The sequence below is a fragment of the Lissotriton vulgaris genome, chromosome 5 (assembly GCF_964263255.1).
Source record: "Lissotriton vulgaris chromosome 5, aLisVul1.2, whole genome shotgun sequence".
Lineage (NCBI taxonomy): Eukaryota > Metazoa > Chordata > Amphibia > Caudata > Salamandridae > Lissotriton > Lissotriton vulgaris.
In genome coordinates this window covers 1,376,156,755-1,376,176,540 of record NC_141693.1, presented here as the reverse complement: position 1 = coordinate 1,376,176,540, position 19,786 = coordinate 1,376,156,755, and the positions used below count along the sequence as shown (strand labels likewise).

Here is a 19,786-nt window from a genome sequence, read left to right as displayed (position 1 = left end):
CCTGAAGGAGAGATGGTCTTGGGTTCGCCGAAAGTGGGTGGGGAGGGAGTTCCAAGTCTTGGCTGCCAGGTAGGAGAAGGATCTTCCTCCGGCGGTGGCTCTGCGGATGCGTGGTACGGTGGCGAGTGCGTGGCTGGGTGATCGTAGCTGGCGGGTGGGCGTGTAGAAAGTCATGCGGTCGTTGAGGTACTTGGGGCCCAGGTTGTGGAGAGCCTTGTGTGCGTGGGTGAGGAGTCTGAATGTGATTCTCTTGCTGACGGGGAGCCAGTGCAGGTCTCTCAGGTGTCCGGTGATGTGGCTGTGTCGGGGGATGTCCAGGATGAGTCGTGCGGAGGCGTTCTGGATGCGTTGGAGTCTATTTCGAAGCTTGGCTGTGGTTCCGGCGTAGAGGGTGTTCCCGCAGTCTAGTCGGCTGGTGACGAGTGCCTGGGTGACGGTCTTCCTGGTTTCTGTAGGGATCCATCTGAAGATCTTGCGGAGCATGCGCAGGGCGTTGAAGCACGAGGACGAGACAGCGTTGACTTGTCTGGTCATTGACAGGGAGGAGTCCAGGATGATGCCCAGGTTTCGTGCGTGGTCCGTTGGTTTGCGAGCGGTGCCCAGGGCCGGGGGCCACCAGGAGTCGTCCCAGGCGGAGGGTGATGATCCCAGGATGAGGACTTCAGTCTTGTCGGAGTTCAGTTTAAGGCGGCTGTTTCTAATCCAGTCGGCGACGTCTTTCATCTCTTCGTGTAGGTTGGCTCTGGCGGTGGCGGGGTCGTTGGTGAGGGAGAGAATGAGCTGGGTGTCGTCGGCGTAGGAGATGATGTTGAGGTTGTGCTGGCGTGTGATGGCAGCGAGGGGGCTCATGTAGACGTTGAAGAGGGTTGGGCTGAGTGAAGATCCTTGTGGTACGCCGCAGATGACTTCGGTGGCCTCGGATCTGAACAGAGGGAGGCGGACTCTCTGGGTACTTCCGGTGATGAACGAGACAAGGCCTGGTTCCGACGCGTCCAAGCCCTCGAAACAGCCTACGACACCAAAAACAGCACCTTCGGTGTCAAACTATACCAAAGGACATTGTATCACCTCCTAAGGCTAAAGGCAAACTCGTCCGGAACCGATAAAATCAGCGCCGATAAAGGTTTCACAAGCAGAAGACCTTTTCCAATCAGATCCTCTGCAAAAGAAGATCTACATTGACCCAAAGACAGGTCATGTATCCACTACACCACACAAGAGGAGGACGGCAGATGCAACATCCACACCTGTAGTTCCTGCCAAGAAGGACTCTGCCACATCTTCTATGCGCCCTTCTCCTATAATTCCTTCTCCTTCATCCCCTGTTCCTCTTAACAATTCACCAAAGATCTCTCCTCCACAGTCTCCTCTTTTACCTTCACACTCACCTCAAAATGATGATGAGTATAGAGGGATAGACACAGATGTGCCTTTCCCATATACTATAGATCAGGGTTTCCCAAAGTGTGGTCCGCGGACCCCCAGGGGTCCGTGACACATTCCCAGGGGGTCCGCAGGACTTGAGTGCCTAACTTGGTATAAAAAAACGAAACACTCATGAGCCCTCGCAGCTTATAAGGAGGTGTTAATATACTTGGCGCCAGGGCGCCAAGACTGCCATTCAATCTGCCCCTCAGGCTCCCCACACAGGAGAGGTGTGAATGTCCTTGGCGCTGGGGTGGCAAGACTGCAATGAAAGCGGGGCAATCACCATTCCGCTGTAGGTGCAAACTGAAGGGTGATTGCCCTTATATTGTGCTATTCAATCTGCCCTTCACCCGACCTCGAGCTCGCACAGCAGTGCGTGGGGTTCCTGTTCTGTTTGTTACCAGAGTTGAACGGGCAGGAGGGCTCTTCTTCTGAAACTGCATGTAAGTATTTAATTTGTGTGTTTGTGTGTAGATTTGTTTGTTTTGTTTTGTAATTGCATTTAAGAAAGCAGTCCAAAATCTCTGACGCATCCACTCAGGACTATATTTATTTCTTTATTTTCCAGTTGACCTTTACAAAAAAAGTGTTCCACTCGAGTTCTTTGCAGTGGTTTTTCCAGTCTTATCAGAAGGCGCAATACTTAAGCCTGCTGGTTTGACCACAGCCTCTGGCTCACCAACATTACATGCTAGCCCCCACCATTGAAGTTTATGAAGGACACGTTTTAACACAGGGCGCTGTTACGATTTATGTTTTTGCTGACTTACAACTTTGAAAAATAGTAGGATTGTGTGATTATTACCACAGTTTTCATTTCGATGATCACCTACCTCTTTGAAATAGCATTTCCACTGTAGCAGTAAGGTTTGCTTTAGTCTCTAAACTTCTTCCTGTTGCCCCCCCACAAATCTCCTAAAATAGGTTGTGCCCTTTGTTACATGCATAACCCTTCTAACATTAATTATGGGCTGTGAGCCCAGTACAGAAGTGCTGTGCTTGGACCAAGATACCACCACAGCATGCATCTGCTGGATGTAAAATAAAAGAGAGAATTCATGAATTGGGCAATCCAGCGTGCTAACATTGCAGTGGGCACTCTGACTAGTGGTACCTGCCATACACCATGAGTGGAGACAAAGGCAAGCTTGTATTTCTAAACAAGCATTTGCAATGCAATAGGTCTCGCATTAGGAAAGTGTGAGCTATTTGTATTGTAAATGAAATTTTTTTTTAATGTGTGTTAGCTTTGAAAATATATAAATTAATAGCATTGTTATTTACAAAGCCAATAGCTTACACTTTCCTAATGCGAGTCCTATTGGCTATGGCAATGCATGTTGGTAGCAAGCAAGGACAGTGCTGTTGTGTGATGATGTGGTTGGGCTGAGTGATGTGGTGGTGCCCTGAGTGATGTGGTGGTGCCCCTGAGTGATGATGTGGTTGGGCTGAGTGATGTGGTGGTGTCCCAGAGTGATGTGGTGGTGTCCCAGAGTGATGTGGTGGTGTCCCAGAGTGATGTGGTGGTGTCCCAGAATGATGTGGTGGTGCCCCTGAGTGATGTGGTGGTGCCCCTGAGTGATGTGGTGGTGCCCCTGAGTGATGCCCCTGAGTGTGGCATGCAGCAGTGTGAGTAATGCAGCAGTGTGCAGCGTGCAGCTGTGCAGCGTGCAGCTGTGTGCAGCGTGCAGCTGTGTGCAGCTTGCAGCAGTGTGCAGCTTGCAGCAGTGTGCAGTTTGCAGCAGTGTGCAGCAGTGTGCAGCGTGCAGTAGTGTGCAGCGACATGCAGCAGTGTGAGGCGGGCAGCAGTGTGAGGCTGGCAGTAGTGTGCGGCTGGCAGTAGTGTGCGGCGGGCAGCAGTGTGCGGCGGGCAGCAGTGTGCGGCGGGCAGCAGTGTGCGGCGGGCAGCAGTGTGCAGCATGCAGTAGTATGAGTAATGCAGCAGTGTGAGGCGTGTAGCAGTGTGAGGCGTGTAGCAGTGTGTGGCGTGCAGCAGTGTGAGGGTGAGAAGGTGTGAGGGTGTGTGAGGGTGAGAGGGTGTGTGAGGGTGAGAGGGTGTGTGAGGGTGAGAGGGTGTGTGAGGGTGAGAGGGTGTATGAGGGTGAGAGGGTGTGTGAGGGTGAGAGGGTGTGTGAGGGTGAGAGGGTGTGTGAGGGTGAGAGGGTGTGTGAGGGTGAGAGGGTGTGTGAGGGTGAGAGGGTGTGTGAGGGTGAGAGGGTGTGTGAGGGTGAGTGAGGGAGTGTGAGGGTGAGTGAGGGAGTGTGAGGTTGAGGGAGTGGGGGTGTGAGGGTGAGGGGGTTCTGAAATAAAACCAAACATTGAAAAGTTAGTAGCCGAGATGCAGCATCATCCTTCCCATTAAAATGTTTTGATTTTTGCATATTTTTCAATATAAAATATTAAAAGCTTTATTAATGCACGTATTTGTTTGGTGTGTACTTGTTTGTGTATTTTTTGCGAATTACTGTTTTAATTTTTTGAAATTGAAATTGTACAAATTGCTTGGGGGTCCCCGGCTTCCAGTAGTGATTCAGTGGGGGGTCCTCAGGAGTCAAAAGTTTGGGAACCACTGCTATAGATTATACAGACTGGGGGAACCCAAACCCACAGGATGTGCCAGATATTCCTGACCCACAGTCATACCCATCAAAACCTTCTCCCCCAGAAGATAACATTGGTTTTGGTCACCTGTTGAACAAAGCTGCCATTTACAATGGGGTCACTATGCATTCTGATGAGGCAGAGGAAGATGTTCTGTTAGACACATTTGAACAATCGCAAAGGTCTGTTCAAATTCTTCCCATGATTAAAGGGGTCATCAAACATGTTCCAGAAATATTTAAAGACCCTGTACGTACTAGGATCTTAAACCCTAGAATTGAGAAAAAATATAGGCCTGCACCTGCAGATCCAGCCTACATTAAAGGACAACTACCATTAGATTCACTAGTTGTGTCAAATGCTAGGAAAAGTGCAAACTCACAAATTTCAGGTGAGGCACCCCCACCTGACAAAGACTCCAAGGTAATAGATGCTTCAGGCAAAAGAATAGCTGCGCAAGCTACCAACATATGCCGTATAGCTAACACACAAGCCCTCCTTTCACGATATGATAGGGCTCATTATGATCAGTTAGGGAAACTATTAGAACATCTACCTGACCAATATAAGGCACAGGCAAACAACCTTATACAAGAAGGCAAGCTAATTTCTAATGCCTCAATCAAGTGCGCACTAGATGTAGCAGACACTGCATCTAGAGCTGTAAATGCTAGTGTTGTACTTAGGAGACATGCGTGGGTACGCATTTCAGGATTTAAACAGGAAGTGCAAACTAACAGTTTAAATCAACCATTAAATAAAAGCCAATTGTTTGGACCAGAAGTAGACACAGCACTTGAAAAGATGAAGACGGATACAGACACTGCCAAATCTATGGGAGCTTTACAGTCCACACAAGCTAAAAGTTCCTTTCGTCGCTCCTTCTACAGAGGAGGCTCCAAACAAACTGGTGCAGACAATACATCATCCTTCAAATCTAACACGCAAACATCCTCTAACAAGGGATATTTTAGAGGAGGATATAGAGGGAATAACAACAAAGGAAGAGGTCGGGGTAACAACAATAATCGAACCTCTTCCACCACAAAACGGTGACTTCCCTCTGCACCCTCAACAGCATTCCACTCCTGTGGGGGGCAGATTAACACAATTCCTGCCTGTCTGGAACTCCATCACAATAGACAAGTGGGTAAGACAAATTATCCAGTATGGCTACTGTCTCGAACGTACAGCAACCCCTCCACACATATCACCCAGGCAGCGTTCAGTGTCTACAGAACACCTTACTCTGCTCAAACAAGAAGTCCTGTCACTTCTACAAAAGGACGTAATACAAATAGTTCCTTTACAAGACCAAGGAACAGGGGTTTACTCGCTGTATTTTCTAATTCCCAAGAAGGACGGGACACTAAGACCAATTCTCGACCTCAGGCCCCTCAATCATTACATATAATCAGATAATTTTCATATGATCACTTTACAAGTGCTCCCACTGTTTCAACAAGGCCATTACCTTACAACACTGGACCTAAAGGACGCCTACTTCCATATTCCTATACATCCTGCTCACAGGAAGTATCTAAGGTTTGTACTGGAAGGACAACATTATCAGTTCAAAGTCCTTCCATTCAGAGTGACAACGTCACCACGAGTATTCACAAAGTGCCTAGCAGTAGTTGGCAGGGTATGCTCAGACGTGAGTCCCTTGCTCACTTGGCCACTGGATTCAAGATAGCCTGGCTGGTGAGGATTATGAATCCGAAACCGGTCCCAGGATGCTTGTTTCCGGTCCAGGGAAGACATGGCTTGGCAGTTCGGGCTGGACTGTTCCCATGAGGCACAGGGTCAGACTGATTTGCATATGGCCATGTCTGAACTGGGGTGGCTGAGTGAGCTAAAGAATGGTGATGGATTAAACCCAGATCAGTTGACTGGGGGTGAGTGTTTGATTTGCTCAAACACTCCGTCCATCATCCCCTTTTTTGTATCGCTTAGCAGTAGTAGCAGCACATCTCAGGAGACAAGAAATACATGTCTTCCCTTATCTAGACGATTGGCTCATAAAAGCCAAGTCATTCAATCAGTGTGTCCAACACACACATCAGACAATTCAAGCATTGCACGACTTAGGGGTCACAATCAATTACACCAAGTCGCACCTGCAACCCTCTCATATACATCATTACCTAGGGGCTAAAATAAACACGTCTACAGCTCTAGAGTATCCCAGTCCAGCAAGGATACAGAGCATTCAAGCCTTAGTCACAGCCTTTCAACACCAACAATCTCTGCAAGCCAGAGTGTTCATGAGACTAATAGGCATGATGGCATCTTGCATCTTCATAGTACCATATGCGAGACTGCAAATGCGTCAGTTACAAGAATGTCTAGCACAACAGTGGAACCAGGCTCCAGGTCAACTAACAGACCTGGTGTTGGTAGACAGCTGCGCACATCGCTCTCTGCAGTGGTGGAACACCAAAAACTTGACAAAAGGGCGGCCGTTCCTCGAACCTGTTCCACAACTAGTGCTCACAGCAGACTCCTCTCTCACAGGATTGGGAGCCCATCTCCTACATCATACAACTTGAGGACAATGGAACAGTCAATAAAAATTGTTGCATATCAGCCATCTAGATCGGCTAGCAATATTCTTAGCACTCAAAACATTCCAGGTACAAGTACAAAACCAAGCTGTCTTGATCCGGACGGCCAACATGACAGCCATGTATTGTATACAAAAACAGGGGGAGATACACTCTCTACAACTGTCCCAGCTCGCACAGAACATTTGTAGATGGGCCATTCCACAAAACATATATCTGTTAGCAGAGCACCTTCCAGGAGTTCACAATCAGATAGCAGATCTGTTGAGTCTGCAGACACAACAAATTCACAAATGGGAACTACATCCACAAGTTCTTCAACCATTCTTCCACAAGTGGGGTCATCTAGACATAGATCTGTTCGCCACACACAAAAACGCAAAATGCCCATCCTTTGCCGCCATGTTTCCACACCTGCTGTCCAAGGGCAATGCAATATGGATGAACTGGTCAGGCAGATAAGCGTACGCTTTTCCGCCACTACCACTAATACCATTAGTAGTACGCAAGCTCAGACAACAGTCTCTCAAATTAATCCTGGTAGCTCCCACATGGGCACGCCAACCGTGGTTCACCACACTGCTAGAACTCTCTCTAGTTCCACACCAAAAGTTACGACTGACTCCATCCCTGCTAACGCAGAACCATGGAGACATCCGACATCCAGACCCAAATCAACTGAATCTGGCGATCTGGCTCCTGAAGTCTTAGAGTTTGGTTATCTTAACCTACCACCAGACTGTATGAACATCATTAAAGAGGCCTGGAGACCTACTACCAGAGCTTGTTATGCTGCTAAATGGAAGAGATTTGCCATTTTTTTGCAACTATAACCAAATTGATCCCCTGGATGCTTCCATCCAGAATATCATTTGCTACCTTTTACATTTACAAAGGTGTAACTTGGCATATTCATCCATATGCCTGCACCTTGCAGCAATTGCAGCATATTTACAAAACAGACAACATCTGTCTCTTTTCAGAGTACCTGCAATTAAAGCATTAATGGAAGGATTCAAAAGAATCATCCCACCCAGGTTGCTACCTTCTCCAGTGTGGAACCTAAACGTTGTTCTTACAAGACTCATGGGGACCCCCTTTTGAGCCTTTACATAAATGCGATCTGCAATTTCTCACCTGGAAAACAGCTTTTCTTATTATTACCTCTCTTAGAAGAGTAAGTGAGATACAAGCTTTCACAATACAAGAACCATTTTTACAACTACATCGTAACAAAGTGATTTTAAGAACTAATCCAAAATTCAATCCAAAAGTCAATACTCCTTTTCATTTAAATCAATCTGTAGAATTACCTGTGTTTTTCCAAAACCCAGACTCTGTAGCAGAAAGGGCTCTACACACGCTAGATGTTAAGAGCTCTCCTCTACTATATAGATAAAACTAAGTCTTTTCGAAAAACAAAACAACTGTTTGTGTCTTTCTCTCCACCTCATAAAGGCAACCCCATCTCTAAAGGTGGGATTGCAAGGTGGATTGTAAAATGTATACAAATATGCTATCAAAAGCAAAACGTACATTTACAGTTCCTCCTAGAGCGCACTCCACAAGCAAACTGGGTGCCTCTATGGGTTTCTTAGGAAATAACCCCCTAGAGGACATATGCAAGGCGGCAACATGGTCTACAACACACACCTTCACTAAACACTACTGTGTTGATGTGCAAGCCAAGCAGCAAGATGTAGTAGGCCAAGCTGTCCTTAAAACTCTTTCAAACTACTGCAACGGATACAGGTGACCACGGCTAGGGGAGACACTGATGCACAATCAATGCTTCAGCCCCGCTCCTTCCCCGTAGTGTCTCTCAGCCCGGGCTGCTGCAGTGCAGCTCGCGCTGCTGGGTGCTCGGCTGGGAGGTGTCTGGAGTCTTTTCTCTGGCCGCCTGAGCTTTTCACAGGTCTTTAAAGACCATTTGCATATTTAAATGCCTTTGTTAACTGGTTACCTAGGCTTAGTTTTTAATGGTTCTAGTACCCCCTGGGCCCCCACTCTGTCTATTCCTTACGTTTGTACTATTACACTTACTGCTGTAGTGTGACAATGCATTTAATGAAAAGAAATATGAAGTTGGGTAGCCAAAAGAAAAATGCCTGCCATGTGTTGTTTAAAGAGCCCGCAGAGACCTGCTCTTGACACTAAATAGAGTTCTAAATAAAAAAGTATGTATTAATTAGCTATGTGACTTTTCTGTCTTTGTTCTCTTTAATTATCAGTCATGGATCATTGAGGCATTCATAGAACACAATTAAAAGTGCTTTCTATTTACATTTGCTGTTCTAAGTATTCACAGAAAAGTGCTAAAAATACAGCTTTAGGTGACTGCTTATTTCTGGGCCATCAAAATGATGAGCTGTATCAGCACAATATTTATTTCCTCCACCCTCGATCCCTGATTATTGCCATTATAGCAATAGTTTAACTTGTATCTGAAACCCTACGCTTCAAGTTTCTGGGAATGCACCTCACCTTCATTTTCACGCTCGCCCTGCACTCACACTTATCACCATGCACTAATAGTGATCACAATGTACTCACAGCCATCACAATGCTCTCACACTGATCACAATGCTCTCACACTGATCACAATGCTCTCACACTGATCCCCATGCACTCACACTGATCCCCATGCACTCACACTGATCCCCATGCACTCACACTGATCCCCATGCACTCACACTGATCCCCATGCACTCACACTGATCCCCATGCACTCACACTGATCCCCATGCACTCACACTGATCCCCATGCACCTACACCGATCACCCACTCACACTGATCACCATGCACTCACAAAATTCACCCGCTCACCCTGCACTCTCACTGATCACAATGCACTCACACTGATCACAATGCACTCACATCATTCACTCGCTCACCCTGCACTCACACAATTTACCCGCTCACCCTGCACTAACAGTGATCACAAGGCACTCGTACTGATCACCATGCACACACACCATTCACCTGCTCACCTGCTCACCCTGCACTAACAGTGATCACAATGCACTCGTACTGATCACCATGCACTCGTACCATTCACCGGCTTACCCTGCACTCAGTGATCACAATGCACTCACAACATTCACCCGCTCACCCTGCACTCAGTGATCACTCTGCACTAACAATGCGCTTGCGTTGTTCACCCTGTACCTCACCCTGCAGTCACATGAGCACACTACTCACCCTGCAATCATGTGACACTTCACTCACCTGTCCCCACCTCACTGCTCAATCTGTAGCTCACTCAAACAAGGGCATCACTAGCCATGCATTCATTCGCCCCACTCTGCACTTCAAGCCGAACCCAAATTCATATGGTCACCTCGCTCACCCTGCAGTCACTCCTTTTACCCTACTCTCACACTGTTGCATTGCTCACCGTGCAGTCACTTGGGTACTCTTGTCACCCACACAGGGTTTAGAAATTTTTGTCAGGAGGGGGTTCTTATGCCTGAAAATGTTGACAGGGAGATCTCGGCATCCAAAAGTTTGAAGTCCTCTGCATTAGAAACATTTGAGACAAGTGGTGTATGGTGCAGGTACTTTATTAATTAACCTTCTTGCCCTGTGAGTTAATCGGTGTTCTGAAGAGCTTGTATGATGCAAATCCCTAGACTATAATAAACATTTTCTATCTCCCTTGGCCTACCCTGTAATGACTATCTACATCCTGGACGTTTGCCAGGACTGGTCTCACCCTCCTCCTGCCCTAATGCAACACAGTGAGAAGTGGTGGTTGTGGTTTTTGTATGAATGAAGTAGGACAGTAGTAGGGTTAAATAAACAACTGCACCTGAAGTGAACTGGTGCAGCGCAAAGTTCTTTGACTGGCTTCTCATGTCATTCTTATTTTGTAGGCTGTATGATATGCTATTGTTAGGAAATTGGAATGTAAATCTTCAAAGATCACTATTTTCAAATGATTGTTAGTGAATGTTTTCAGAAATAAAAAACAGATTATCACTGTCATGCAGTTGAACCATTTGTACAGTTTCTCTTGTTTCGTCTATGTTAACGTTACTTTTCTTGTATTCTAGGGACTTGAGTCACAATCGATTCACTGCATCAAATTCCAGTCTCACTTTGGATCTTAACACACTCGAAGAAGTGTAAGTTGTCCCTTGGCTCCATTCGCTTCTACAGTTTAATTCATTGCATTTGTAAAAATATTTTTGCAAGGGCAGGTTGATTTAAGAGAGCTTTGCAGGTACAGATACAACATCAAATTTAAGATCTGAAGCCATTGCTAGCAAAAATGCTATAACCTCTCTGTTTGCATACATTTAACTTCATGATTGTTATGCTGGATATAGTGGGAACTTACTGGTAATGTTTATCTTGCTCACCAGGAATGTCCTATGAATACATCCTTTTGCTTTCTTTGTTTCTTCACCTAGGTGATTGATTGTATTTTGAGATTAATGTGGATAACACCATATTCTAAACTATCAAATATTAAGTTAAATTTAAAGTGTCTAGTTGCGTATTTTGGAATGCTATAGCATTACTATGTACAAATCAACCATTTGTACTTTGATAAATTAACTATAGCGAAAATCCGTTTTATAATTACTATTTTTGTAAACCTTCATTTTAATGCAAGTATAAATTGTATTTAAGATATATGGCAGAAAACCATTTTGGAGAAATGATTGCAGGTTGTACTATCTCTCATTAGTCAAAGCTGTGTCTCCATCATAACACGCAAAGGTGAGGGAGACTGCAGAGCTTTTGTTCCGCAACAGTGAACACTTGATCTGCTCTGTTGGGTTTCTGAAAGAACGCCAGAATAAGTTTCCTGAATTATCCAACACCAGTACCGGAAAACCACTATTTAAAGTTCTTCTGTGTTTTCCTTGAACATTAAAATCATTTTAGGTGACAGAGCAGTAAAGGTTTCCCTAAAGTGTGGAAGGCTTCGGACAAGTCTTGGAGAAGGTCAAGGTTTGAGCTTGATAAGAGAAGGCTGAGGCATTTCTATTAAAAGTGAGATCTTGTATGAAGTTATACTTACCCATAATGCTGTTTGTGGTGTTTTTTTTTTTTAACACATCTCATGTCCAGCTGGCTTTACTACCACCATTTTGTCTTTAAAACTCCAGAAGGACTTGAAATAGTGATGGGTGGTCCTTTCTTTGCACTGAAAGCCTCAAAAACAAGTAATGAACGCCAATATCCAAGTAATAATCTTCGCAGTGGGTGCAGTTGCACAGATGAAATCTGTCAAAAATGCATTAATTTTCCGTGAAGACCGGGGTGTGAAAGCGAGATTTTGTTTAACCTCTTTATGCACTGGTATGAATACGAGTCTTAAAGTGTGTGAAACGTAGATGGTTGGGGGTGTATGTCGCCCTCTTGTGTCTGAGGCCAATGTCCAGGAGAAGGTGGTCCGAGCAACGTATAAGGACTGGCAGGGTTGTCTGGATTTACAGAATAGGCTACTTGGGGAAAAGAAGCATTTGGCGGAGAGGATCGAATGACTATGCTGTTTTTATTATAATGAATATATGGTTGAACAATCATGCGGGGCAAACATGGGGATTGGGTGGCTAACCCCACCAAAGGAGGTTCTATTATACTGGAGATACATAATGCAGGGGGAACCGGGTCTTTGGGCATGTTGCTATTAATTTTGGCAATACAATGCAGACTTATACGCCTGACCAGTGCTCACCAGTATACAGGAGAAACTGGATTACCTAAAGCACCTACCGCTCCCGTCCCTTATTGGTAAGGAGCGGAAGTTCTTTGGAGGCAACATTTCCCCACAGCAATTGTAACAGCAGTCAAGGGAATTGCTTTGCGGAAGGTGCCCAACACATTTTATGCTGCTTAGAGGTCCCTGGCACCTTAAAGGGTGGAGGTTTATAGTATGGTTTGGAGATAGGGGTCCTTACCACCTACGGCCAAGGAGCCATTGTTTGTACCTCTGTTTAAACCTTGACTGAGCCAGCATAATGTCAGAGCATATAGACCCAGTCGATGCTGAATGTAGACTACAAAGTGTTGAATAGGATATTAGTGACTCGATTGTTACTGTATATGCCTCACCCTATTCATGCGAACAGACAGGTTTCATACCAGGCCGCAAAGCTGCCTTGAACATAAGACAACTGATGGCTATTTTACTGGATACCCCCAAAATATCCACTGATGCACCAGCGATGGATGTGGAAAAGGCTTTTGACAATCGAGACTGGGTATATCTCTATACAGTGATGAAGTGACTGGGGCTGGGGCAGGGGTATATAGTGCAGGAGTGGCCGCTGCCCTTGCTAAGTGGTGAGGCGATGGACAACCAAACAAAAAGAACAAACCCACTCCTCCGTCGCTCCTCTCTAGCTCAGTGCACTGCAGGCACAGGCTCCCAGAATCCCCATACGGCCAATCCTGACGCTGCTCTCATGCTGAGAGCAGCATCAGGAGTGGTTGGAGCGCTATGAATTTATGTTCCCAGGTAGACTGGGAGCCTTTGCCTGCCATCTCCAACCCAGCAGCGCAGCTCTGGTTGGAGACAGCGTCCGTGCGCATGACTGTTTGGCTGTCCTGAGACGGCCGGCCAACCGGTCATGTGCACCTACCACACCTCCTCTGCCTGTCATCCCCATGCCCCCGAATTGATGCTATGGAGAAAAATAAAACTGAAAAAAAGTTTATTGTAGTTTTTATTTTTATTTTGGCTGCTGGCAGTGGGCGACCCTCCTCCGCCATAACGGAGGAGCCGCCGATGTTAGTGTGGACTAGGCTGCTGTACTCACACAGCACAAGTAAAAACTCAGTGATATCAAATGCCTATAGTGTTGATTAGGGCACTAGACAGGGTTGCCTGTTATGTCCACTGCTATTTTCCATAGCGGTAGAACCGTTGGCAAGCACGGCATGATCCTGGGGCTCATATGACTGTTACCTAGAGTGTACCACATCACCTTGGATGCAGATGATATGCTCGCTCCATTTCCTCTGCAATGGACGTGAGAATGTGGACAAGGACTACTCCCTATATCTGTGTGTTCTGAGCTATGAAGAAGCTAGTGGAAGGTAATCTAGGACTGTCAATTTCCCACACTTAATTCGCAAGTGGGTTTTTAGAAGACTGCCATGGTCTGTAGTTGGAAGGGTGGCGCTAGCTAAAATGGTGGCAATGCTGCACACCTATATCTGTTTGGGGTCCTTCCTGTTGTTATATGTAGGCCAATGTTTAGGGATTTGGACTCCCTGCTGACGGGCCTTATTTACAAGGGCTGACATACGGTGGCGCTTGCCAAGCTGCTGCGGCCAGTGACGAGTGGGGTCTGATGATCCCTGACATGGAATCATGCTACCTGGTGGTGCAGATCCAATGGGTAGTGTACTGGCTTACTCTGGGGGTGGGGAGCAGATTCTAGATGCTACTGGAGGGCCCCGGGAGCAGTGGGGGCCTAAGTACTAATAGAGCCCAAAACTAGTGAGGGTGTCTCCAGCGCATATCTGGAGAGTGACCAGGTGCTGTTGGGCTCGCTGGCAATAGAAGACTAAGGTTCACCCATTACTCGCTGGAAATACCACTAAAGTGGGTATTATTCCATCTCTCACCCCATCATCGCCAGTCTTTTCATGTGAGCAAAGAAGGATGTGACACAACTGGAGGATTTATTCTGAGCTGGAGTCCAGCTGATTGAGTTTGAGTTTTAAGCATTTATAGAGCGCACGTTCACCTGGCGGTTTCATGGCGCTGTGGTGTACAGATCCCAGAGAACAAGAAGATCAGGAAGAGAACAAGACAGTTACAGTGGGAAGGCTTGTGAAAAGAGAAAAGTTTTTAGCGCCTTTCGGAAGTGTGAGTATTGAGTAGAAGATCTGAGATGGGCGGGGAGAGAGTTCCAAAATGCAGGGGCAAGTGTGGAAAATTTCGTGCCCCCCACTTTTTACACCTAAAGCGGGGAACTGTCAACAATTGTTGGGAGGATTGTTGGGAGGATGAGCGCAGTTCCCTAACGGGGGCGTAGGCTTTAATTTCTGAAGAAATGAAAGCGGGGGCTGCGCCAACCCGAGCCTGAAAAGTAATGCAACCCATCTTGAACTGAGCTCGTTCTCGGATAGGGAGCCAGTGCAAGGACTTGAGGAGAGGAGTGACATGGTGGAACTTGGCCAGGTTATAAACCAGGCGGGCAGCCTGTTTTTGGACCAGCTGTAATCGCCGCATACTGTAAGCGGGCATGCCACAATATAGAGCGTTGCCATAGTCGAGGCGAGAGATTACCATCGCCAGGACTATGAGTTTTAAGGCAGAAAAAGAAAAGAACCGGGAAACTTTACAGATGGTGCGGAGTGAAAGAAAAGAAGAGGACACAACTAGACTAACCTGGGAGTGCAGAGTGAGTTGATCGTTCAACTTAGTCCCAAGTGTTTTCACAGAAGAAGATGAAGGGGGGGGACCTAGGGAAGGGGGTCAAAAAAGAGGTCCAGGGACTGGAGCAGCCACCTGTCAAAACCAGCTCAGTTTTGTCTGGGTTTAACTTCAGGTGGTTGTAATTCATCCAGTCCCGGATAAAAATCATAACAGACTGGAACTTGACCATGGACTCAGGATGGGGACAAAAATCAAAATAAGCTGAAGGTCATCTGCATAATTGTAGACGGAGACCTCCATTTGCTGAAGGGTGAAAATAAGAGGGGCAATGTACAAATTAAATAAAAGAGGGGAAAGGGAGGAACCCTGAGGAACCCCGCATTGTACCTTCCGGAAGTACGCTGATAAGTCACCCAGGCGCACTGCCTGGGTGCGGTCCCTCAAGGAGGAGGACAGCCAGACCAAGGCCGAGCCTCCTACACCCGCCGCCCTGACACGGGAGAGTAAGATGGAATAGTCAACCGTGTCAAAGGCGGCGGAGAGGTCGAGGAGGACCAGGGCCTGGGGGTGGTTAGAGTCCATGCCCTCCCTGAGGTTGTCGAGGACCGATAGCACCACGGACTCCGTAGAGTGTGCGGGGCGAAAACCAGCCTGACGAGGGGCTAACACATCGTTCTCCTCCACAAAGGTACTGAGCGCTCTGGTCATATGGCGCTCCAATACCTTCCCCAGAGGTTGAATGTTAGAAATTTTGTCCAGAAAATAAGTGTTAAGGGAGTCACCCATAAGTCCTGGGAAGGGGAGGGTTTGAGGGTAGCTCTGTCGGAGAAGGCGAGGTCGTGTACAATGGAAAAAATTTCTCTAGGCTGATTTTCGGCAGCCAGGATTTTTGTGGAGAAGTAAGCAGTCTTAGCAGCCAAAATAGATTTTCCCTTAACTGCAAACTGATGTTAAGGTACCACCGGGACACTTTCTCCTATATGGTGCGTTGGTGTCGGCTAGAAGACAATGGTGGCCGGGCGAATTGGTAGAACCTACACTACACCTATGTTATTTGCTTTGCATTTACTCAGGAGGTGAGGGGGAGTGGGCAAATGGACTGGTATCAAAATGTTATCGTGGTCTGAGATCTCACATGGAGACCCCATTGGAAACTTTTAAGGACACATAGGAAGAGGGAGCCTGGGAAAAAATCTTGGAGCAAATTCCAAAAGTGTTAAAGAATGCACATTTCATTTTTATATCCTCCAATGGGAGCGACCTTCGACCCTGTCACCAGGCAGGTCGCTCCCCTCACCGCCAAGCAGCCCCCTGTGTGACCGGTGCTCCGCTGCCACTGCCGCCCATAGATCGCTATCCCGTCTGCTCGCCCGGACCTGCTGCTCTGCGCTCTGTGTTGCCCGCATTGCTTTTGCCTCACTTTGTAATTGGTGCCTGCCTGCCCCCTCCAATTTGCTTCTGTGTCTGCTGTTTTCCCTTGTGCCCCTTCTCGGTGTCCCTGCCCCTTGCCTGCTGTCATCCCGCCGCTGCCGATTTCCCCGCCGCTGCCTCCCCTGCGGCCCTGCCCCCTGCCATCTCATTCGACACCCTGCTCCTGCCTCCCAGTTGCTCCTCCCTCCCACATCCCCTCATATGGAGGCCGCAAAGCGGCTGCGCCAAGGGAACTCCGAAGGCAAGCCGGTCTGCGTCTGGATCGCGCCCCGCGCCAGAACCCCTGGACCCTGCGTACGCCACAACACCAGACTCCACTACGACGCCAGCACCCTTTACGCACTCGTCGGCCGAAACCACACCTGCTTCCAGGCCGCCCGAAACAGACACACAGACCTATCCTGCCGCACCTGCAGCTTCACCTGCGGCAAAACCACCAAACCTCCAAGGACCGGACCCAACCACCTCCGCTGCATACTCCTCAACACCCGCTCCACGCGCAAACACGCCGTCGAGCTCCGGGATCTGCTCGACACCTCTGCCCCAGACGTGGCCTTCCTGACCCAGACCTGGTGGAACGACTCCTTGGCGCCCGACATAGCCATAGCCATCCCGGGCAGCTACAAGATCACCCGCAGGGATCGCGCCAACGGAATCGGAGGAGGAATAGCCATTGTCTAATAGTCCACCCTCAAGGTCGCCACTCACGCAGACGACACCCTCAACACCGCCGAACACCTGCACTTCCGGATCCACACCAACCCCACCACCACCCTCCGAGGAACACTCATCTACAGACCACCTGGAACCAGAGTCCAATCCAGCGACTCCATCGCCGACCTCGCCAGCACCCACGCACTGACCTCCACGGACTACATCCTTCTTGGGGACCTGAACTTCCACCTCGAGAACAGCAACGGCGCCAACTCCGCCACCCTGATCAACAACCTCGCCAACCTCGGCCTCAGACAACTCGTCACCGCACCCACCCACGCCGCTGGCCTCACACTGGACCCCATCTTCTCCACTGGCACCCACGTCGCCTTCGACCACCCCACCGAACTCCACTGGACCGACCACCGCTGCATCCATTTTACCTTCAAGAAACCAACCATGCACCACCGCACCCAACAGCTGCCTCGCCGTTGCTGGAGCTTAATCACCGAAGACCAGCTGATCACCACCCACACCCAGAACCCACCCACCTACCCCACCAACCCAGACGCCGCACCCCGCAACCTCAGACAGTAGATTGACGACTGTGCCAACACCCTCGCCCTACTAAAAAAAAAAAACTCCAACAACCAGGCCAGCAAGAGAGCCACCTGGTTCACCGACGAGCTGCAGACCTCCAAACGCGCCTGCCGGAAACTGGAGAAGATATGGCTCCACAAACGCACTCCGGACAACCACGCAGCCCACAAGGACGCCACTCGCAGACATCACCATCTCATCAGAATAGCCAAGAGATCCTCCTTCAGAGACCGCCTGGATAACAACGCACACGACAGCAAAGAACTCTTCAGCATCGTAAAGGAACCCTCCAACCCAACGCCGACATACCACCCTCACAAGAACTGTGCAACTCACTAGCGATCTTCTTCCACCGCAAGAACGCTGACATCCACGACCGCTTCAACGCCATGACCTCCCCAACTACGCCAGACCCCACCCCCCCTGTGAACACCACCAGCACCAACCGCCTGACCTCCTGGTCCCACGTCAACAATGACGAGACACGCAAGGTCATGAACTCCATCCACTCAGGATCTCCGTCAGACCCTTGCCCACACCACGCATTCAACAAAGCAGATGCTGCCATCGCACCCCAACTATGGAAGGTCATCAAAATCTCCTTCGAAACAGCGACATTCCCGGATAGCTGGAAACACGTCGAAATCAACGCCCTCCTCAAGGAGCCCAAAGCGGACCCCAAGGACCTCAAGAACTTCCGGCCCATCTCCCTGCTCCCGTACCTGGAGAAGGTCATCGAGAAAATCGTCAACATGCAACTGGCCCGCCACCTAGAAGACGACAACATCTTGGACCCGTCCCAGTCCGGGTTCAGATGACAGATGACATCAGGCACCAACTAGACAACGGCGAAACAGCCCTCATCCTCCTGGACCTGTCAGCCACCTTCGACACGGTCTGCCATCGCACCTAAAGACACGCCTCCTAGAAGCTGGAATCCAAGAGAAGGCCTTTGACTGGACCATGTCCTTCCTCTCCGGCAGAACCCAGAGAGTCCGCCTCCTGCCCTTCCGATCCGAAGCCACCGACCTAATCTGCGGCGTCCCCCAGGGCTCATCCCCATGCCCGACGCTGTTTAACGTCTACATGGCCCCCCTCGCACAAGTGGCCCGCCAACAAGACCTCAACATCATCTCCTACGCCGACGACACCCAGCTCATCCTCTCCCTCACCAAGGACCCGCACACCGCCAAAATCAAACTCCATGAGGGAATGAAGGCCGTCGATGACTGTATGAAGAACAGCCGTCTGAAGCTGAACTCGGACAAGATGGAGATACTCTTCCTTGGACCAACCCACTCAGCCTGGGGCGACTCCTGGTGGCCAACCTCACTGGGAACTGCACCGACACCCACCGACCATGCACACAACCTAGGATTCATCCTCGACTCCTCCCTCTCCATGTCTAAACAGGTCAACGCCGTCTCCTCCTCCTGCTACAACACTCTCTGCATGCTCCGCAGGATCTACAAGTGGATCCCAACCGAAACAAGAAGAACGGTGACACAGGCCCTCGTCAGCAGCAGACTGGACTACGGCAACACACTCTACGCAGGAATCCCAGCCAAACACCTACGACGACTACAACACATCCAAAACGCCTCCGCCCGACTGATCGTCAACGTCTCCCGCCGAAGCCACATCACCCCCCCACCTGAGAGACCTACACTGGCTCCCCGTCGACAAGAGGATCACCTTCAAGCTCCTCACCCACGCACACAAGGCGCTCCACAACGCCGGGCCAGCCTACCTGGTGAGAGTATTCTGCTTAATTCAGAAACTCTGTCCATCACCACCCCTTGTTGTTAAATACCTGAACAGCAGACTCCGCTTCTACTCCCCCAAACGCCCTCGCCGCTGTCCCCCGCATCCAACGAACGACCTCCGGCGGCAGATCCTTCTCCTACCTCGCCACCAAGACCTGGATTGCCCTCCCTACCCACTTACAGCAGACCCAAGACCTGCTCGCCTTCAGAAGACTCCTCAAGACCTGGCTCTTCGAGCAGTAGCGGCACCCCCCTCCCCTCAGCGTCTTGAGACCCTCACGGGTGAGTAGCGCGCTTTACAAGTACTCTGATTGATTGATTATACTACACGCTGGAATGTATTAATCGTTTTTTCCTAACGACTCTGGCTACATGTCCCATGTGTACGCTG

General features: G+C 48.8%; 1 protein-coding gene across 1 annotated transcript in view; it reads left to right on the top strand.

The window, feature by feature from the left end:
• Positions 1–19,786, top strand: part of LRIG2 (leucine rich repeats and immunoglobulin like domains 2) — a 384,256-nt gene that overhangs the window by 66,563 nt on the left and 297,907 nt on the right. The window contains exon 2 of the mRNA XM_086923328.1: positions 10,653–10,724. Coding sequence (XP_086779454.1) covers positions 10,653–10,724 — 72 coding nt within the window. The remainder of the gene's footprint in view (positions 1–10,652; positions 10,725–19,786) is intronic.